Here is a 24,755-nt window from a genome sequence, read left to right as displayed (position 1 = left end):
TGGAGATTAAAAAAAGTAATATTTTTCTGAAACCTTTTTAATTATGTAAACAGTACCTCATTATAACTGATGTTTTCGAGATGCCATGTTTAGAAAAAAATAAGTTCATGTCAGCTTCAAAAAGTCACGTTATTTAATATTTATCATAAAATTTTTGGTAATAAAGCTTAATGTGTTTCACTGGTTTTAGAAAATGAGAAAAGAATAAAGAACGATAATTCCATATGACAAAATTTAAAGAAAAGGAGCAGGAGAATTCTTCGATAATGTTTCCTTAAAACTGTACATTGAAAAGAAGGGCATAGATTTTGAAATTCGCCTTTTTTTCGATAATCCAAAAGGAAAGAGAGAAACAATAAGTAAGGAAAAGAACAGTTTCTAAAAAGAATGTCATAAGGTCTTTTCCATTTAAAGAACTAACCTCAGCGCCATTAATGTACAAAAATCGATATAAAAAAGAAAAACCAAATGATTGCTGAAAAAAAAAAAGAGAAAGAGGTTCCTGACGTTACGAAAGCCTGGCTGCAAAAAGTTATGGATGATAAAAAATCAAAGTGCCCGGCGTAATACCGTTGTGAAGACTTTGATTTACCTGCCATGGAAGCAGTTGCCGGGACATTATTGGAACGTTTTCCCTCGCGGAGACACAAATCAAAACTATCGACGGATTGGAAACAAAATGGCTGCTTCCAAAAGTTAACTGTCAAACTTATGGCTTCCAAACAGACTCCGAAGTCAGTGACCTATGTTCGGGATCTCAGACGATCTCGACTTTAGAGGAAGAAGTAATTTTCTTCCATTTTTTTTTTAACTTGTTTTTGCCAAGCGCTGTTTGTTTTCGGTTGAAGGAGGCGAAAGGAGGCTGCTCCTGTTTCAGGTGCTGTTTGTTTGTTTGTCTTCTGTTATTCAGTATGAATGGGTAACATGGTACACACCCACACACACACACATACACACACACACACACACACACACCCACACATATATAATATATATATATATATATATATATATATATATATATATATATATATATATATATATATATATATTATAAACTGTATATAGATACACATACGGACGGACACGTACTCTCTCGTACGTGTGTGTTTGTATGTGTATCTACAGTATATGCAGTTCATACCGTATACACATAAAAAGAGAGCAATGAGAAAGAAACGAGAAATCTTAAATACTATGAATCAGACATTATTTTCCGGGCATAGAATCCCGAGGGGAAATGACCCTGATAATTTTCTGTAGGAGGAAAAGCTCAGATAATGAAAAAACCATATAAAACAAAGAATTCAAATAACGGCGAAAAGAATAAAAAAAAAGGACAACGAAGAAAATGATAAAAATCTACGGTATAACAGAATTAAGTTATGAAAAAAAAAAGTATAATGTGTAAAGTAATAAGGTTTATGGTTTAACCTGATGAGACAAAGAGCGCATTTGTTTCAAGAACAGCAGTAAGCACCTAATCATATTTAGGAAGACAATTTCTCCTGATGGAACCCTTCTTGATCACTTAGTATCATGCAATTACCAGCAATTAAATAAATATGTTTGCTCTGGATTAGTAATCAAGCTATAATGATGCAACTGTACTGCAACTCACAGATTATGTACTGTAAGCTCAATACAATTTGTACATCGTTAGATGAAAGCTATAGTACGCATATGCACGGACGAACGCACAAACACCTGTGTATATTTAAGTATATACAGTATGATTTAGTAAATATATATATATATACATATATATATGTATATATATATATATATATATATATATATATATATATATATATATATATATATATATATATATATATATATATATATATATATATATATATATATATAAAGGGCTTTTGAAAATATAAATGAGAATGAAAATCACAGGGAATAAGTTACTAATGTAGTTAAATATGTATGCACAGTTGTTACTGGCTCATGGCGACATATCCATAACCTTGTGAATGGCATCCGTGAAAAAAAGAACATAGCTTAACATTTATTATAAAACATAATTGCTTTGAACTTATACGATGTGGTGTGCCAGTTAAAGGACTTACTAGTTAATCTAGAAAGGAACATATTTTGCGTGGCCCGTCTGGCACAGATAAATCAGCGTTCAACATCTCGGCACGTCATGGCATACCCCACCAAAGATTAACCGAGCTGTTTGACTAAGGGTAGATACATCGTTATTGAAATCATTAAGAAATACTCACAGCAGCACGAGCCTTGTTGTGGAGAAACAAATCCACAGTTGTGTATGGGTACAAATGTTTTTAAAAATTAATCTATATTGAGAGCTTTCGGGAATCTGTTCGATTCCCCTTTTCAATCTTTGTACCCATAAATAACTGTGGATTTGTTTCTCCAGTGAAATCACTGACATTAACTACATAAAAATCTGCTATGCACAGGTAATCGTACAACCAATTAGCTCACTTCATCAAGGTACATAGTCCTGTTTCTTTTTGACGGGGACAGGGTCTGATAAAATAGCCCCAAATCTTAACCCAGACCAAAGTAAGAACAATATTGATGGTTTTACATCCTCGGGTAATAAGTTCCCCGTCTCTCGAAAGTCTTGCATCTCGGGTAATAAGTCCCTCTGTCTCTAGGACACACACACACACACACACAGAACGAGTAAATAAGGACCCTGGGAACACAGACGCAAGAAAGAAACTTCCCGACTCTGAGGGAAGACGAAAAAATGGACCCGCAGCCGAAATACAAAAGCGTCAAGACACTCGCGCGAACTCATATACCCTGGCGCTAACTCACGCGCGGAAGCGCCCACGCGTGCAGGTAATACCCGAACGGAAAAATCCTTTTTGGGGGCGTTCCGTTTGTATAACTTCATAGTGTGTTTACAACCGTAGGGCGTAAAATCGGGGACTCGTGAATATTGCTTCCCAAGTTGGGGACATTCTCTCTTCCGCTTCTTTATTTTACCGCTTTATCTTATTTTCCCCCTCTTCATCCTCTTATTCTTTAGTCGAGATACTGTCGGTTTTTTTCTGCGGCAAAGTCTGGCTGTTACTATTTTACTTCGTTTACATCACTTTCCTTTTTATTTGCCTTTCAGCGCACTTCCACTTCTTTTATATTACCACCACTCTCGGAAAACTTAGAAAAGACTTACCTTTGTTGGCTTTGTTTTCCTTCTTGTTATTACCATCATTACTGAAAGAGAAAATAAAGAAGAAGTGAGGGAGATTGTTTTCAATAGCTCTCCTATGGATAAGAGATTGCTTCTTAAAGAGCGGAAGATAAACAGGAAGAAATAGCCCCTGTTCTCGTACCTGGAAGACTAAGAACCAATACTTCATATACTAAGAGACGAAAAAGAAGAGAGAGAGAGAGAGAGAGAGAGAGAGAGAGAGAGAGAGAGAGAGAGAAGAGCCCACTGCTCTCGTAACTCCAGTAACAAGACTAAATGATTTATCCAAAGCGATAGAAAACTTACAATTCTCGCAACGCCAATGCCAAGAAGGAATACTGAGAGAGAGAGAGAGAGAGAGAGAGAGAGAGAGAGAGAGAGAGAGAGAGAGAGAGAGAGAGCACTGTTCTCGTAACTCCAGTGACAAGACTAAACGCTTTATCTAAAGCGACCGAAATGGAAATAACAAGAATTCTCGTAACGTCAATACTAAGAAAGATTACGGTAGAGAGAGAGAGAGAGAGAGAGAGAGAGAGAGAGAGAGAGAGAGAGCAGAGCACTGTTCTCGTAACTCCAGTGACAAGACTAAACGCTTTATCTAAAGCATTGAAAATAACTAAATTCTCGTAACGTTTAATGCTGACAAAGATTACGATATATATATATATATATATATATATATATATATATATATATATATATATATATATATATATATATATATATATATATATATATAGAGAGAGAGAGAGAGAGAGAGAGAGCGAGAGAGAGAAATCTAATTCTCTATCAAATTTCAATCTTGTCGATAGCCTACTACGGAAACGCGATGTAGCCTGAGATGAATGCGATGGAAAAATACAAAAGGGAAACGGGCTGTCACCGGCACTTGGGTGGTTTGGGAGGGAGGGGGACGGGATTGTGTGGGAATATAAGGCGCTGGAAGACAATGGGAATGAAGTCACAAAAACCATCTGGAATCAGAAACGGACGAATGCATTGCACAGAGGAGAAGGAGGAGGCAAGAAACAAAGAGACCAGAAAATCCGCCGAATTACCGCGGACTTGGAAAAACCGGTGTGGAATAAAGTCCCCTCCCCCTTCGGTGACTGAGCTTTCCCCTCTGTATGATACGAGAATTGGAAACGATAAAGGGTAAAAATAAAGTAAAGAAAAAAATAAACGTGGGAATAAAAAGACAGCATCACACACACACACACATGCACACTCACACACATACTCTCACACATTTCTGGATAGGGTGACGACGCAAGGGGTTTGGAAACAAAGCGAAAACATTTGAAATGCTCATTTTCACGAAGGAAAAGAGAAGGAGCGCTAAAAATGACGGGCAGCTGCATCGCGAAAAAGATGGATAATGGGAGGCGAGATGGACTGGAATGAAGAAAAGGGAGAGACGTGTGAGGAAATGAACGGAATATTAACAAAAATGAACCGAGAGACATTACACTGTCCTGGTAATGGCGATATCAAGAGAGACAACGCGGATATTGTCATGAACTAATAAAACGAATTATTTTAAGAATGCGAAGGCAAGGAGACCATTCCGCATTGTTTACTCATAGCGTACAGAGGAGGATATCTGTTGAAATATTACGCAACAAAATCAATACGAAAATGCAAACAATTACAGGGGAGCGGATGAACAAAGAATAGCAGAAGAGAAAACGAACCGTGTCATCAAATGTCACGTCGTAATGAGATTCGTGGAACAGTTATGAAATGTATGAGGTACATAATAAAGTATAAGATACATAATGAACAACGCTGCAGCTCTAAAGGTAAAGTATGAGTTTGTTGGCATTAAAAAATGCGGAGAATGACGCGAACACCAGTTACAAAAACGAGAATTCTGTAACTAGGATGTGCGAACGAGTGATGGCTTATATCTACTTTTTTTTTCCATCTGTATCCATCTATTTCCATAGAAACATTGGGTGCAGAAGGTATCTTGGGATGAAGTTGCTAGCCCATGCCATTCTGTGACCTAAATGAGATTAACCGTAGTTGAATAAGTCAGAAATGCAGTTCACTAATGAAGTCAGTATTAGTGCATGGATTTTTCAGGAAACGGGCTTAAATAGCTCTACTCCGTTCTGGGATCGATTTTAGAACTTGTTGGTGTGGAGAGAGAGAGAGAGAGAGAGAGAGAGAGAGAGATAGTTAATGACATTAATGACACTAATTACTCAATAACTTTGCCGATAGTTTTCGGTACGTTTCAGAGAGAGATTCGGTTCCCAGCCTTACCGGAAATCACGGCTCTCTCACCAACATGAAGCCAAAAAAGGTTCAGGATTCTTAAGGTTAGAATAACTTAAACGTCCATAAAATGAGCCTTATTTTTTGCCAATAAGGAAGTCTAAATCTCACCAGTAACAGGCAAACAATTTTTACCAGCTAAGAGCTAAACAGGCTCTCATTTAGAAACAAAATTGATGCTCAGTAAGCCGAAAGTGATATGAATCTCTGCAAGAGGAGAGTCAACATAATCGGCAGCTACCTCTTCATTTAGTAATCAGACGTAAATTATAACTTGAAGCAACTATGATTTAAGCTGGCTGTGCTTACTTCAAGCTGCGCTAATTATGCACCGTTATAAATAACGCGTTAACCACCAGAGGTTAGCAGACCTTGTGATTCCTGACCACCTTCCTGGAATCACAGTCACTGGCCATTGGTCTAACTTGATTTTCTCCTAAGAAAAGTCAACACAACATTATCTGCAAAAATACCATATATTACTAACCACTAACGAACAATGAATCCCATACTCTTAAAGACAACTAGAACCATCACCTGGCTACAGAGATACTATGAATTGTCCTGCTCTTAGAGCTATATATAGATTTGTACTCCGTAAATCGACCTTGAAAAATCCTCGTTATGAAGCCATACCTTGAATATCCTTACCCTCACCAGTAAAAGAGGCTATAGACTCATCAAATGTCAACATTAAATTAAATCCTTACGCATGCTAACGATAATTATATTTAGACAGGAGTATCAGATATAGGTTTTAAAGCATTTTTACATCAAATGAGAATCATATTAGTCCAAAGTTCAAAAAAATTCTCAATTGGAGATAATTCGTGCCTCTCAGTTTCGCTTTTGAAGTAAAAACGAAAGTAAATTAATTAGTGTATTTCCATTTATGGATATACATGGATAGAGCTTGTGTGTATGTATATACACAATTATACATGCTCTCCTCTCAAAAGCAATAAAACTTGGCTGACAGTGAACAAATTGATATCATAAGATAAAGAATAACAGTCATAACTCACATGACAGGTTCGTAATTAACCTCATAGCAAAGGGGAATGTTCGGCTGACACCCTTTCTGTAAGTATGGTTTCACATAAAATAGTGTATCTTGGTAGGCCATTATTATTATTATTATTGCTAAGAAATTCACAATCTCGTGAAAAACAATCCGTGTAATAAAAATCCATAATTATAGAGTAAATATATTATTATGTCAAATTAACAGAGACTTTCGAACACCTGAACGGTGTTCTTCATCAGTGTTAACTTTAACACTGATGAGGTTCGGAAGTCTCTGCTTATTTTACATAGTAATATATTTTACTATATAATTGTGGATTATTATTATTATTATTATTATTATTATTATTATTATTATTATTATTATTATTATTATTATTATTATTATTATTGTGTAAATCCTTAACGTGGCAGTGATTGCTGAAGGAATCGTTACAGCCAACGACCGCATTAAGCGGGAATGTCGAGATCTCTCTTGGAGAATTAAAAACAATCCTGTCTTCATATTCTTGTAAGAATTTGCAAGGTATGAGCAAGAATGATAATACAATATATATTGTGTTCTTTCCTAGATGGGATGAATTTTTTTTTATGATTTTATTCACCACAGCCTTTTAATAAGATGTATATTGTATTCTCTACTAGATGAGATGAACTTTTTAATGATTTTATCTACCGTAGCCTTTTTTAAAATCTATTACTTGCTTATAACAGGAGTCTGTAAATTCCAACAGAATGGTTTTTCTTGAAACTGTATACTTTTGTGATATCTTTGAAGTGGCATTTTTCCTGTATACATACTAATGTAACTACATAAGCGTGAACACACACACACACACACACACACACACACACACACACACACACACACACACACACACATATATATATATATATATATATATACATATATAATATGTATATATACTGTATATATATGTGTGTGTGTGTGTGTTTGTGTGTGTGCATACATACATACATATATATATATATATATATATATATATATATATATATATATATATATATATATATATATATATATATATATATATATATATATATATATATATATATATATATATATATATATATATATATATATATATATATATATATATACAAACATAAGCGGTCTTGCTGATACACTCGGTCAACACTCTTTGTGATTAAAACGGACGGAACATGCCGAGAACAAGATAATACGCGAGAATCAACTGCAATAACCCCGGAACGAATGAAAATGGTGAATGCAAACCAAACATACAAGCCGGAGGTAATGCGCTTTTAGAAATAAGCAAAAATTGCATAAGGTAATACGTGTTGCCGAAAAAAATATCATTTTTACAGTGGCAACTAAGATTTTATATGCTTTAAACGCTGATATTCCAAAAATTTCAAAAGGAGGTCAACTTTCTCTTATTCTGAATGATTTTTTTTTTTTTTTTTTGTGCATTTTATGAAAATGTTGCAGCTGAAGCTGTTGTACATGAAAGCATTAAAACCTTTGTGTTGTATTGAATATTTTTTGTCTCCGCTTCTGTCTTTGAATACAGGGACAAAATAAATTTCTTTATGTGCTGATTACCATTGCTAAAAGGATTTTTAATTCGCATGACTGTAAAAGAGTAAGGTATTTCCTTCATCTTCTGAATGATAATAATATAATAATTTTAACATAACCCGGGAAATACATTATATACGTCACTGACTTTGGCTATTTTCTCATCAATTCCTAATCTAACAAACAGTATATTTTATGGATTACAATTTTTCACTTGTTGGAAATAATCCGGAAACTTGCAATTAGGAAATCTTCGAATGAAAATAGGAACACTATTATTATACAATTCAAGGGAGAGATATAAAGATTTACCATAGGGAATAAATTTCACGCACACCATTTTTCGAAGTCATTCAGCCACAATAGTTAACCACTGCATGAAAAAAGAAACAAATTGGTCGCAGATCTAAAGCAGAAGGGAGTCCAGCTTTGAGGAAATGCAAATGGAAGCAATCATTGTTGGGAAGCAAAAACTGGGAGGAAAGAAACGATAGAAAAAAAAAAAAGGAAAATATCAATGAAAGGGAAATACCTTGATTGCATTTTAGAAAATCTGGAAAGGGCAGTCGCTTTGTGTTGGAAATTTCAATATGGTTTCTGTTTGATGACTGTTCTGTATACATGGATGAATTTATGCATGCGCGCCTCTTTTTGGTATGCATGAATGCATCTTTGCGAGTCTCTCTGGGTTTTGGTACCTGTGGTTTGTTGAGCCTTTGCAAAGTACAAAGTGTATCTAAGATTATCTTCCCCTCTGGATACCACCATTCAATTTTAGAGTGAACTGTTTGTATCTTACCAGCTTTATGTCAGTAATACAGTAAAACTCCCTGTGGCAGCTTCACCAAGCTGCTCTGAGCTACTTTTCAGAAATTCTCTCACTCATAGGGTCTCCAGGACGATAATTGGTAGTTTACCTTTGCTGAAGTTATTATATCTGTATTGTTTGAAGGATGTTTGTGTATTTAATTCATTTTCTTCTCTTCTTGATAATAATCATGAAGCTCAGTGGAAGTGGGAATTGCAGAGGTTTTTATTATTGTTTAGGAAAATGGTTGTTGAAATCAAATTTGTTAGTTTTTTGGAAATAGTGGATGAAGCTTTCTTATACATGTAATTATGTACTGTAGCTATTATGCTTATTCTGAATTATAGTAAGTATTTTTCAATTGTTATTACACTGTAAACCAAAAGATCTTCTATACGAACTGAGAACTAACTAATTCTTAGACTACTTGTGAATATTTCTTGTTTCTCAAGGAACACACATTTACACCCACAGAGACACAGAGGGGCATACACACACTCACACACACACACACACAATATATATATATATGAATATATATATATATATATATATATATATATATATATATATATATATATATATATATATATATATATATATATATATATATATATATATATATATATATATATATATATATATATATATATATATATATATATTGTCATGAAAGTCGCTGCCGTGTGAAGGAAAGGTGGCTTTAAAATATGATTTCTGGAAACTAAACCTGACTGAAAGGGGGCGACGCTCCAGTGAACAGAGAAAAGATGCAGGTGAAAAATACTCTAAATTACCGGTAAATGAAAAGGACTGAAGGTAAACTTGCGATGTCCACTAAACAGTATAATTCACTAAATAAATCAGAAGATGAAATATATACAGGAGCTATCAACGGAGCTCTGTGGCACGATTCAAGAATTACGTTACACAAAAGTATCACAAATGTACTCAAGCAAAGTGCCACAACTGCAAATCTTTATACACTGAGCCTTTCTAAGTTAACAAGCAAAATATAGTTTGGAAAGAATTCAAAGATGCACAGTAAGGGGTACAATGAGAGAAAGCGTATGCACTGTTGATTGTCTGGATATCTTGACCGGATATGGCACCTGGTTATGGGGGAAGGTGGCACCTTTGACCTACAGTTGATCTCACACAACAGGGACACGAAATCACGGATCTGCAAGAGCAGGAGAGTTGAAAACACATGAATGGACTCGAACGTAATGAAAATGAATTCATGTAAGCTAAGTACCAAAGCACTGCTTACGTAATAATTAAAATTTAAAGACAATACACAAATAAGCGAATGAAGCTAAAACAAGTCACTATTGATCACAATTCCACCACAATCAAAATCACAGGGCTCTCTGAAGGAGAGGGACAGGAATATGGCTACAGGTATTTGGGAGAACAAACAAATTCTGATCACATTATCTTAGGTCAGTGGACAAGATGTGAGGATCGTAGAGCCAAGTTTCTAAAGTAGGGTGTCAGCGGAAGTGTTGTCACTCAAGCTTCCCCAACAGAGGAGAAGTACGACTAAGGTAGGGGCGCTGGGAGGCTAAAAGGACATCAGCATGTAAAAGTGAGTAGCTGGATACGTGAATCTTCAGCGTAGCAACGTAGGAAGAAGGTTTCAAGTAGGACTTGAGAGTAGTCTCTCGGTAACTTCTGGACAATTGGACGTCATCAGGCAATTCAGCAGGGGTGACGCCTATGGGAGGCGGCTAGCATCAGGTGTCTGGTGGTGTGAAGTCGGGAGAGCAGACTAGCAGATTAGCATAAAGTTTGACTGGCTGGTGTGTGTGTGTGTGTGTGTGTGGAGTACCAGGAGGATGGCGTCATAGAGTGGCATGGTAGAGGTGGCTAGTGCGGGGTATACTAGCAGTGTGTCTACAGAAGAAGGTTGGGCAGAGTGTCTATGAGCAGGGGGATACCTGAAGGAGGACTAGCATAGACTATACTAGCGGTGTGGCTTCTGAAGAGGGACTAGTGCAGGTTACACTAGCAGTGTTTTGTCTAGAAGGTGACTAGCAAAGAAGGGTCTGTTGGAGCCAGTATATATACCAAGATTGGCACCAAAGACCGTTGTGTTTTGGCACTTCTGACAGCCTCTTATTAATGGTTTCTCCATTGTCCTCCTTGCAGGGTGTGTTGTTAATCCAGTTAGATACCTGGAAAGTTATTGTCTGGTGGCCAGTTAAGGGTTCCAGAGAAGAGGTGTAAGTGGGGTAGACATTAGATGGGAGAGTCAAGGGATTTGTAGTCGGGGATGCAGGTGTTAGTAGGCGGAGCCACGGATCCTCGCTTAAGGAATTAAGGTACTGTGTGGTGGGGGAGTGTTCGGTCTTTTATCTTATACTCTTATCTCATTCTGTTTTTTTTTTCTCCTTGCATTACACTTAGACCCAGAATCATTGTCGGTAATCTGTTGTCAGTGTTAAATGGTGATTTACCTGATCATAATTTGACATCAGCTCCTTAAGCCTTCAGCATTCCCTTTGTAAAAATTAGTCTGTTCTTTGGCTTAACCAGTGATCATGTTCCTCTCTCTATACATTGCAGAAAAGGTGTGTGTACCGCTGTAAAACCATCTGTCTTCACTGTGCCCCTACATCCATCAATCAAACTCTTCCTGAAGTGTGATTCATCATATTTCATTCCCTATTGAGTGACACTCTTAATCTTTTCAACTGTATAATTTAGCTTGAAAAGTGCCAAGAGTCCAGCGTATACAACTCTTTGGAATTAATTCTTCTGAGTAATGTAAATACATTTAATTAATTTAGACAAGGAATTTCTCTCCTGAGTCCTTCCGTTACTTGCAATATAATTATACTTACACTCATTCTTGTGCGACTTGTTGGTCCCCAGTCAGGTGTCCAAGGAAAGAACGTACAGATCAACCAACACTCATATCAATATGTGTGTGTGTTTGCATGGGTGTGTGTGCATTGTGTGCGTTTGTGTGTGTGGGTGTGTGCATAAATTTTTGTTACTTATACAAGCGTGACTCTTTTATTTAAAACAATTTTAAGCCACGATTATCGTTTAATACAGAATTTACTCTAACTTAGGAACAGCTTGGGCCCAAAGAGTATTTCTCCGCCAGCCAGGATTCAAACCGTGGCACGGTTTAGCGACAGTGGTTTACTATGACTGACAACCCGTCTATCGAGACCCGTCTGTATATATATATATATATATATATATATATATATATATATATATATATACAAACACACACACACACACATATATATATATATATACAGTATATATATATATATATATATATATATATATATATATATATATATATATATATATATATATATATATATATATATATATATATATATATATATATATATATATATATATACAAACACACACACACACACACACACACACACATATATATATATATATATATATATATATATATATATATATATATATATATATATATATATATAAAGTTATTACACTACAGGAGGCTTAAATTAAAAACTACGAGACTCTTAAAGTTCGGTCCGCTTTTCTAGTGTGTGAAGCTGTTAATAAAGATCGGACAACCTATTTTCGCACCTAATAAAACTTCCTTGTTTCTCTCAGCATCTTCAAGCATTCACTGTAACGTGTAAATTGCATGTGCAAGCAAGCATGTACAAGTTTCTACACAACGGGTAGGTTTTTAAATGTGCATGCAAACACTCACATCAGCGAGGCGATGATGGGTGCAACTTCGTCTCCATTTATTCGTATTGGTCAAGATTTTAATACCAAGTGGGAATATTTATTTGGCCCACTTAGGTAATTACGTCCTCTCCGCCATGGATTTCAAGGCAAAAATGACATTAACTCTATTGATCTGTATTAGATCAAAGCCTTGTCACGTTTTTCCTTTGAGCGGTAAAATTTCATTGCACGTAAGCTGATGCTAATCAAATAAGGCGCCATTGTCTTTTTGGGTTTTACGCAATATATAATAATAATTGATGATATGAAGTCTCTTCATTTACAAGATTTAATCAGTAAGAAACATGCATACGAAAACACGCACACATACATACACACACATACACATATATATGTATATAAGTATATTTATATATATATATATATATATATATATATATATATATATATATATATATATATATATATATATATATATATATATATATATATATATATATATATATATATATATATATATATATATATATAAATAATCAACACATAATAACGTGTGGAACAGAAATAAATTTCTGACTCACATCAGGATCAGACAGGTCTTTCAACTGAAGGCAGGGAGCTGCCCACTAGGCCTAGTGGGCAGCTCCTGCCTTGCAGTTGAAAGACCTGATTCGATCATGATGATGTGAGAAAAAATTTATATATATATATATATATATATATATATATATATATATATATATATATATATATATATATATATATATATATATATATATATATATATGACTAGATATTAAAACAACACAACAGTCACTGCCAATTCACTTTTAACAGCCGAATTGGGGATGGACGGCGTGAGCAAATGACTTACATAGCATCCATTTCTTCACACACTGAAAGAGAAAGCCTTGCGCACTCTACCATTAACCCTTATCTTCCATACGTGCAGTCTCTCATGCTTCGTAGATATTAAGGCCCTTCCTTTCAATACATATCTCGCTCCATCTAGCCAGTGTTTCTAGGTCTTCCTTTCCTTCCTTTCTCTGATGTTTTCGGATTACTTGCTGGTTTCCATGACCTGTCAGTCTCCATTCTCTTCACATGACGAAATCAACTCACAACATACTTTTCCATCTTTACATCTACGTTAACTTTTGAAACGCTTCGGTGTATCACTACATTTCTCACTTTCCGAAATCTTGCACATATGTATTGAGCACATCTTATCACAAATAACTTTAGCTGTTTCTTTTGAACTTACTTTCAACTTTAAGATTTTACTTCTGTAACGGAGAGTTAGCTCAACAAGCTTATCATATACGAGTATGTCCACCTCGGCATCAACAGACTCTCCAAGTCTCCTCTTAATCGTTTGTGCATATCCAAATACTCTCCATGAATCCCCTCTTATCTCATTCTACTGTTATCCATCATATTTACTCCCAAATACCTTTAATACGAAAGACAATACCAATAAAGTCGTTTGAATCACAAATTATGATCAATCAATATTTCACTTACACTTGACACAGTTTTCGAGCCCCATAGGATTGAACTGAGACGGAACTCAGTCTTATTCCAGAATAGGGAATTTTCATGCTTCCTTGTTTTTTTCTTTTTACTTGTTTATTCCTTCCAGAGTTCCAGAAGAACGAGAGAAGTATAATATCTCGAACTGTCAAGGTTATCTAATAAATCAGTTGAGTTTTCAGAAACTTCTTCAGAACAAATCAGAAATTTCACTAACTTGTAACAGAGTACAATTCTTAACTTTGGGGCCTTTAACAATGAACTTAGACATTTCTTATGTTTCATTTTCTCTTTATTCGCAAAGGACTTTTCTCAGTGAACTATACTCTTAGTGCACTGATTTTTCTCTCCTCTAATTCTTTACCCTGTTTGTCTTAATTCCTTTATTCTCTAGTTTATTATGCCTGCTAAATTGGCTGATTCCTGAATTCTATTCGTTTCCTTCAACACATCACATATCAAAGAATGATGTAAATTCCAAGCAAGGAAATATGGGATAATATCTTATTTTCTAAAATACATATAAAAATACAAAGCAAAAGAAATTTTTAAGAAGGGGAGCACAAATAAAAAAATATAGATCACTGATAAGGGAAACTATATGAATATAAAATTATAAAATTCACATCCGAGAAACAAATTAAAATCACTGAACTTGAATGCTCCACTTGAAGCTGAAAATGTTTATAAAAAGCTTCAAGAAAGAAGCAATAATTCCACTGGAATCACCTCTGGTTGATGCCAAGCTCAAAATAATAAATCGTTACAAAAGTACGGCATCATGGGTATCTTCACTGATTTGATTTGCCCAGGAATCTCACAAATTATTTTTGAGTAACTGTTACAATTCTTGACCGAAATGGAACCTACTTACTTAACATTTTTTCTTTTTAAGTATGAACACAAAAAAGAACTATGCCACTGGTGACAGCCACTTCCATTATCAAATTTCAAACAGCAAGGTTCATAGCTTAACGGAATATGCTGTGCCTTTAGATAACATAATTTCTACTTAGTTTAACATAAGATATGGCATTCTAAGGCCTGCCCATAGAAGCAGATGCCCATCAGAAGAGATAGGAGTGTAACAAAGGCATCTGTCATTTATGCCCTACTTGAATCATTCCAACTTTTTCATCTGGAAACACCAAGACAACTTTTGTCAGGGTCACAGATGTTCTCACATGAATTTCAGCTCGATTGTAAGGTTAAAAATAAAAATTAGTTGTGAGTGTCTTGAGACATCAGTCAAGGGATGTTGAAAGAATACAGGAATGGTGTTAAAATGGATTTATGGTTGACGATCTTCCGGAACAGTATACGAATTACAAGGGAAAAGAAATTCCTCTCATAAGAAGTAGCTAAGGGGCCTAGGAGAGAGGTTTTAGGTTGAGTCTATTTGTTCTGTCTTTCCCCCCAACCTCCTACAGTTTTGCTTCTTTCTTCTACATTAGTGACTAAATTTGCAGTGAACAATTCGTTAAACTGTATGCAAATACTTGGTGTAAAATTCCAGGTCAAATTTTTATTACACAACACTACTTCATTACAGTTTCTGATACACAATACGACGTCAGTAACTTAGACGTTGCGACGCTAGTTTTAGTAACCATAAATAAATCAGTCAATATACAATGAGTGATCCCATTATACAAAAATGGACAAAAAAATACTGCTCAGGTAGGATATCAAGTTAGGAAGTAACAATATATATATATATATATATATATATATATATATATATATATATATATATATATATACAATCCTCATAAGTATGCACGCATACCAGAAGCATGTTTATCAACTGACACGAATTCTTAAGCATTCTATAACAATACCCATGACAAGACTCACTGTATAACTCTTTCACTCACCTAACAAAAGCAATTGCACCTGACTACCAAAATTCAATAACCTTCGTATAATTATACAAATATTCCTTGATGGTCTTTGGTTTCTTTAATATTATGGAAGGAAACTTTCTGTTTTGTTTTAATTACAAACGCAATAAGGAAAAAATGAGGACGTTAAGAATTTGCAACATTACAGGACGATGATAGAATGGTCGTACAGAGGGTGAAAGGAGGACAGGAATCAAGAGGACAGGAATCAAGAGGAAGGTAAAAAGAGAAAGAAGAAAGGGACACGAGAAAAGACATAAAGACGATAAACTAGGGGAGGGATAGGGTCAGAAATGAAAATGAAGAAATATGGTTCGCGGAAGATGTGAGAAATAATATTTAAGGTTAATATCTTATTATAGAATTATTACCATATGCCACCTACAGTTATGAAAGCCTGCCTTTATACTGAAGTCCCACTAAACCGGACATCTTAATAGATTTAAGGATACTTTAGAAACAGTAAATTTTTTGGTTTATTAAGAGATTTATCGTTCCTAATAATTAATAATATGCATGAATTCTACCTTGTATTAGGACACATTCATCCCTACGTTTGATCTGGTACGGTTAAATAGAAACTATTAGCTTTTTGGTTGTTCTCACAAATTAAATAAATGCTGTGTCAGATCTAGAGGTTAGGAAAAACTGTGCCGTATTCAGTCGGCAATCAACAGCTTGCGGCAAAAGTATCATTATAATTTCCTTATCAGGTGTTACCTCAGAATGTTTAAAAATAAGTGTTAATGGGAATAATTCTGTTATTATTATTATTATTATTATTATTATTATTATTATTATTATTATTATTATTAAGATCCATATTTATATTAATACAATGTATTACTGGCAAAGCAGAAAATTGTATTGATATAATTGGGGATTTTTTTTAATGAACAACAATTTGATAACGACATTGTGAAGTTTTATTATTATTATTATTATTATTATTATTATTATTATTATTATTATTATTATTATTATTATTATTATTATTATTATTACCGGCTTTAGTCTGTATGCGATATAGGTAACAGTAATGATTGCTATTAGGATATAAAGATTCATTGACATTATTTTTGTTTTCTTGTGGTTATTCACACAATTTTTTTACCATGAACAATTTACAAAATGCTGCTCTTAGCGTACAATAGCTCTTCCTGCCATCTTTAGTGTACTTGTAACGTAAATGATAAGGAAAAATAAACACAAGTTTACCTTCATGGGTTTTTTCTCCAATTATCAACTGGGACGTTAATGTTCGTGCACTTTTTATCATAATTGTAACAGCTATCTTGTTAAAGTAATGAACTTCAGTAATAATAACACATTCTTCGAGTGATTAAGACAAAAAGCCACTGTGGAAAACCAAGTATATGTGAATAAATATAAAATCAGGAGCTCTCGACCTTCAGTTAAGTCCTCTTCAGCTGAAGAGAACGTTTTAAAGGTCAGAAGCTCCCTTTTTTTATATATCTATTCGCATAAACTTGGTTTTCTACAGTGGCTTTTATTATTCTTAACCAAAGCAAGGAACTTAACCAAGTCACTGCAAAACAATTTCAGTAGTTTCTGTGTCACTTAGCAAAACTAAGCTCTCGCGATCGTCTGAGCGTGGATGTCTGCCGCTACCAGAGATGCATCTCTTTTAGACAGAGTGATTCGTGGTGGCAGGTTTCTGTTTGCTAACTTTAACATTTATGACTTGGACCGTCGACGGATGGTCTCTTGTTTGTGAATTTTTAATAAGTTGTATTTTGACAGAGATCTTCCACATTCACGATTGAGCCCTGATCTTTTCCTGCCGAGAACGACCAGATTTGCTGAACAGCTGCACCAATATGCAGTAAATATGCCTCGCCGTCGAACTTCTCAGTTCCAGAGGTCCTTTATCCCACATATCGCTGGACTGTGGAATAGCCTCGCTAAGGATGTTGTGCGACTGGAACCTCAAAAGTTCGAGCAAAGATGCAACTTTTACTACCCTAACCCAATCCTAGTATTTTATAATTGACTTGAATATTTATCTGTTTATTTGTTAATTTGTTTATTTTTGCACTTTTCTAATAACATATCTCCTTTTTTTTTTATTTTCTATCACCTTCTGTTACTTCTTTCAAATGGACATCATATTCTTTGGAAGCTTGAGTTTGAAGGCATTAACCCCTGTGGGCTTGTTCCATGTGAATAGGTTTCATCGTCTGAATATTGATAAAACTAATACTAATAACCTTCTTCATTTCAGAGCTGTACACGAAGGACCCCTTCAGTCATGGAGATCGACATCTGGGCTCAGGTCTTACTCCTGGCGATAGGCACCTCTCATCTGGCCTGTGGTGAGTACCGTTGGAGCTAAAAGCACCACTTTCAGTTCCAGACTTTTATGGTAATTTGGGCATGTTCGTTGTTGGCTCGTTGAGAATAGCAGTTGCGGCCGCTGTCACGACTTTAAACTAGTTGCCATTTGGTTCCTAGGGAATCTGATCGTCATCAGGAACAGCCAAACAAGCGTTATAGTCAACATTTTTATTCCACTGGCACGTTTCGGCTTTAACACACTAAGCCATTTTCGACCTGAAGTAGAGGCAAACTGGAGAAGCATTACATGCTAATTCGCGTGCACGAATATTTTGATTGTTGTTAATGATATGATTATAGTTTTACAAGTATCCGAACGTGTTTCTTTCTTTGAAACATTATCATTATTCTTAACATTCTTCATATTATAATTTTTATTACTACCACGAAGATGATGATGATGATGATGATAAGAATTATTATTATTATCATTTTTAGTAGGAGATTGGGTAGTTGTCATAGTAGCGTTGCCATTTACCTCTTTTCTAGTCTTATTTTTATTTCTTAATATTGATTGAGATGATATTTCTATTCTTAGTATTATCATTATCAATAAGAATAGTAGTAGCGTTACTACTACCCAGTTTTTTAGATTTTGTCTCTTTGGTTTGTTATTATTATTATTATTATTATTATTATTATTATTATTATTATTAACAAACTTTCAATATCGTGATAAATTGCTATGTAATAAAAATCCACAATTATACAATTAGTTGTATTAATATGCAAAAGATAAAACACTAAGGAGGAGCACTGGTCAGGTGTTCGAAAGTCTTTGTTTTATCGTTTTCACATTAATACAATTTGTTTATATGATTGTGGATTTTTAATACATAACAATTATTATTGTTATTATTATTATTATTATTATTATTATTATTATTATTATCACTATAATAATAATAATAATAATAATAATAATAATAATAATAATAATAATAATAATAATAATAATAATAATATTATTATTATTATTATTATTATTATTATTATTATTATTATTATTATTATTATTATTAGTAGTAGTAGTAGTAGTAGTAGTAGTAGTAGTAGTAGTAGCGGCTGTTGTTTCAGTCTTTGTTTCCTAAACGGTCTCAAGTCTGTCCTCTGACCCTACTTGACCTATCCTTGGGGAAGCGTAAAGCCGAAGGCATTACCATTGGCAAGGAAAATTCCGCCTCTTGCGAACTTTCTCTTGCTATTAAAGTAAAAGACGTAATGACCTCGTGATTGTTATTAGTGTTGCTGTCAGTGTCATAAAAACTCATATCTTCATTTTATTCTTGCTATTTGTGATACTAATATTAACGATGATTCCCTGCCTTAATCGCCGTTATTGTCAGTATATGGAAGATATTGTCTAAAATAATAATAATAATAATAATAATAATAATAATAATAAAAATAATAATAATAATAATAAAAACATACCACACACACACCCCTCACACACACACACACACACACACACACACACACACACACACACATATATATATATATATATATATATATATATATATATATAATATATTTTATATATAAATATATGTAAATATATAAACTTATATATATTAGTATATCTATATTATATATGTATCTATCTATCTATCTATCTACACACACACACACACACACACACACACACACACACATATATATATATATATATATATATATATATATATATATATATATATATATATATATATATATATATACATATACTGTATGTATATGTATATATAATTCTACACTGGAGGTCCTTATTCGGTGAATACAATATAATTTAAACAACAATGATTTAGTATTGCGACATTATATCAACAATTATTATTATTATTATTATTATTATTATTATTATTATTATTATTATTATTATTATTATTATTATTATTATTATTACCCAACTAGATTGCAGATAAGTCGAGTGCAGTAACCATGCACAAGCCGGTTACCTTTTCTTGCATTTATTATCAGATTACGAGGCAAGTATAATTTCACTTGAAGTTTCTTATTCCGAGTTCTGCTCGCTATTACTGTACTCCATTTAACTGGAAAATTACAATTTCCTTTGAGGAAATTGGAACCACTTCTTCGAGAGTCAATGAAAAACCATTATTAAGCAATTTTCGATGGAAGAACAAAAATCAGGTAGCCTGGTAGATTTCTTTTCTATAAGCGGAACAATCGTAATGACCTCTACGTTTAATGGTTGAATGAGAATGGAATAAGGGATAGAAATAGTCAAAACAGGAAATAGTCAAACGAACGCTGTTTACAACTCTTTTGTCTAAGTAATCAAAGGGGACCTTTCATTTTATATGATTGTGATTCCTCCGATTAAACTATAGCATGAATTTTCCTATTAATAACTGTTTCTGTCTGGTCTTAATAATAATAATAATAATAATAATAATAATAATAATAATAATAATAATAATAATAAGAAGAAGAAGAAGAGATCAAATCTGAAAAAGAGGTTAGTGGCAACGCTATTTTTAATGCCATTGATAATGAGGATACTAACACTGGAAATATTTTTATTCAAATGACCCTCAAACCTCTTGGACCATAGCAGTCCTAATTGTCTGATACTTTTCGTGCAAATGCTCTTCCATTTCGGAGTTTGTTTGTAATTGCTTGGAAGCATATTGCTAATCGTATATGCTCTTCTACCTGCGTTACTTTAAGTGGTCATAGGTATAGAAGCATTACTGAACTTTAGGACTTTAGAATGTTTATCAGTTTTGAAACAGAGCACATATGTAAGTAGAAAAAAAGCTTATAACATTTCTTGGGCAAACAGCTCATTTGCAGTCATGGAATAAGAAATCTTTCCGTCATCGAAAAAAACAACGCAATTGAAGGAGGTTCACCGGATCCATCACGTTCCCTCTAAAGCATACTAGATCAATCATGACCCGTGATTGATTGACATATTCCAAGGGCTAAAGTTAGACGCTTACTGCTTCAACGGTATTTGAAATCATTGTGAAAAATATATTCATGACATTTCATTACGTATCACTCCACCTCTCACGGACATACTTGAAGAGAGCGATTGATAATAATTGAAAATTCCTCGAGATGTTCGTTGATGAGACCAGGGAAAAACTTTCTTAAAAATATTTTTCAAACGAACATAGACGAATAATATCTATCTGGATGCCATGAACGTTTCATGGATCGGGATCCATTGCTTGGTGGATGCGTGACATTAGCTCGGTGTAGAAAATCATTCTGCTAATTTACACAAAAATGGAAACGCGTGGACGAGCACTGTAAAAATGAATACAAAGCGCACTAGAACGAAAACTGTAGGCACGTCTGCTGCATTTGATGTTAAATAAGTAAAAATGTTGTGTTTAGATAAAACGCCTCAACATTTTTTAAATTCTCAACATTTTTTAAATTGAAACAGGAAGAATGAAAACAAACATTTTATTCCGTCGTAGTTTAAGTATTCTGCATCATTTGCTAAACTGTGAAATAGGAAATTAATACACAGAAGGCTCTTCTACGTTTTTAATCAACTAGAAATAATACAGCTTCCCACAGTCACATCTTTTAATGATCTTTCCCCAGGAATTACTTGACTCTCTCTACCCGCGGACGGAAAAAAAATAAAGAAGAAAGACGTGTCCTCATTCCTTCTTCGACTTGTTTGTCTTCTCTCTCCTCGGTCGTCTTCTTGACCTTTCTTCACCTGTGATAATCTTAGAAGGATGTAGATAGATGGGAAAGAGACGACTGTTTCTGCGGTGTAAATTGCAACATGTTTATCTGTTTGCGTTCAAAAAGAAAGAGAGTTCGTAGCGCTTATCGTCGTCTAGGGTGTTAAAGCGTTTAATCACTGTTTTTTATTTGCCTCATGCGGAGGATTATATATATATATATATATATATATATATATATATATATATATATATATATATATATATATATATATATGTATGTGTGTGTGTGTGTGTTTATATATATAGATATATGTATATATGTGTGCATCATATCTACTCCTTTCTCACTTACAGTGATAATACTAAAAAATATTCACTCTAATCAGGGCAATTATCTTATAGATTAATTACTGGCTCCATGTTCTGTTCTTTTCTGCCCAGTCTGCCACTTGAGGCAGTCGACAAATCGCCGTGTACGTATTAACGTATTGTTTTGCCAACAGAAACACAATGAAATTTAACGTATTGTACCTACAGGTTTCCTAATTTCTTGGTAATCGACCCCGGGACCTCTTACTGGCGAAACGAGCATCCTAACCACTGTAGGGAGTACTTCTAATATAACCCAATTACACTTGGCACGTTATGGATGCGCGCCGAATTTAATTTTCATCTCCACAACGAATTTTTCAGCGAAACATTCAGTAATAAATATATTTTTCCACATCCAAATGGAACTGTCATATTGCAGAACAAACTGCAATTACGCGCCATCATAAGGGAACATTTTTCAGTTGCCGTAGATGTCTGTTAATTGGATCTTCTTGAATTTTATTTCATTGATTTTCCTCCCCTGCTGCACCTTTCTCTTCATCTTTCTGTGTTTATGTCTTCAGACCATGCTATGGGGTATCACTTAGTCTAACGTTTGTTTGTTTGTAAGTTCGAGGAAATAGTTTCCTTAAATGTCTCTGCACTTTGAGCAAGCAAATCTGTTATTTATCCTTTCAAACACCAAGACCTCGTCTATTTGTGACAGCTATGGTTATATGTTGACTAATCCTTCTTCCCATTTCTATGAAATCTTGGCTCCATGAGTCAGTATTCATAAGTGAGCATGTGCGTAGATACAATGAAATTAATCTACAACTCAACGAGGTATTCTTGTATTTTTCGGTTTCATAATGTTTCATAAACGAATGTAGGTAAAAAAATAATACGCTTTTAAATGACGTTGTAACAGAAAACTAATGGAGCGCTTATTTTCATTGAGGATATATAACAACCCTGCGTGAAAAAATGTAGCATATTCTTTAGTACTAGAAATTCAATCCTTTATGAGTCTTCTTTCATAAAGGTAAGGGTCATCCACACCATTCTAGCCAACTTTCCTTTTTTGGTAACACACACACACACACACACACATATATATGTGTGTGTGTGTGTATATATATATATATGTATATATATGCATATATACTGTATATACATACATATATATATATATATATATATATATATATATATATATATATATATATATATATATAATGAATACATCTGCACATCCTAAATCTTTCTAACTATGATACGGTGATGAAGTTGTGGAAAGAGAGAGAGAGAGAGAGAGAGAGAGAGAGAGAGAGAGAGAGTCAAGGCGTTGTTATTGTTATTTATATAAATAAATAAATCAACATATGCATATATATATATATATATATATATATATATATATATATATAAATATATATATATATATATATATATATATATATATATATATATATATATATATATATATATATATATATATATATATATATATGAATGTCTTTTCCTGTAATACTACAGTGTAATATGAATATAAGAAGGCCCATAAAACACTATTTAAACGTTGAAACCATATATTTCGGGCACTAGCTTCTGTGCCCCTGTTCACTGGTAGAATTCTACCAGTGAACAGCACAGAAGCTAGTGCCCGAAATATATGGTTTCAACGTTTAAATAGTGTTTTATGGGCCTTCTTATATTCATATATATATATATATATATATATATATATATATATATATATATATATATATATATATATATATATATATATATATTATATATATATATATATACATACATGCACTCTGCTGAAATAACAGGCTTCCCAGGAAAACTTTTTAAAAAGAACAGACGAAAGGAATGGACGATGAAAAGTAGAAAAATGTTTCCAGCAGCTAAATCTGGTAATATATGCAAAAACCTTTGTGCTGCGAATGAAAATTTTTAGCATTTTGTAATCAGTCCTGACATTCAAATATCATTTAGCTGGATGAACAAAACTTATAGTCCATATAATTTAAATAAAACCTCTTTATATGCAGACATTACTAATACATACTGTATATGCATATACGTAATGCGGACCAGTTCATGTAATTAAGTCACTGTAAAAGGGTCATTTAACCTACTTATTTTGGCTACAATGAAATACATTATCATTTCAGATTAAATTTTTCTTATGAGATATATTCTAAAACGGCCATGCACGCGCATACATGCGTATGTACCAGAATGCGTCATTAAGTTTTTTAAAAACAAGATTTTGACTTTCTCTGACAGAATTAAAGAACAAAATAACGCTTCTTCAGGGAAGCTCCTTCTTCTGCTAACCGTTAATCTAAGATTCATGAAACGATTATAATTCATTCCT

At 33.7% G+C, this 24,755-nt stretch overlaps 1 protein-coding gene across 1 annotated transcript in view; it reads left to right on the top strand.

The window, feature by feature from the left end:
• LOC136828691 (uncharacterized) overlaps window positions 1–24,755 on the top strand; it is a 295,923-nt gene that overhangs the window by 74,980 nt on the left and 196,188 nt on the right. The window contains exon 3 of the mRNA XM_067086818.1: window positions 18,256–18,346. Coding sequence (XP_066942919.1) covers window positions 18,283–18,346 — 64 coding nt within the window. The 5' untranslated portion in view covers window positions 18,256–18,282. The remainder of the gene's footprint in view (window positions 1–18,255; window positions 18,347–24,755) is intronic.

This window comes from Macrobrachium rosenbergii, chromosome 43, assembly GCF_040412425.1.
Source record: "Macrobrachium rosenbergii isolate ZJJX-2024 chromosome 43, ASM4041242v1, whole genome shotgun sequence".
Taxonomy (NCBI): Eukaryota; Metazoa; Arthropoda; class Malacostraca; order Decapoda; family Palaemonidae; genus Macrobrachium; species Macrobrachium rosenbergii.
Note: the sequence above shows the minus strand (reverse complement) of the source record. Positions and strands in the feature narration are given on the sequence as shown.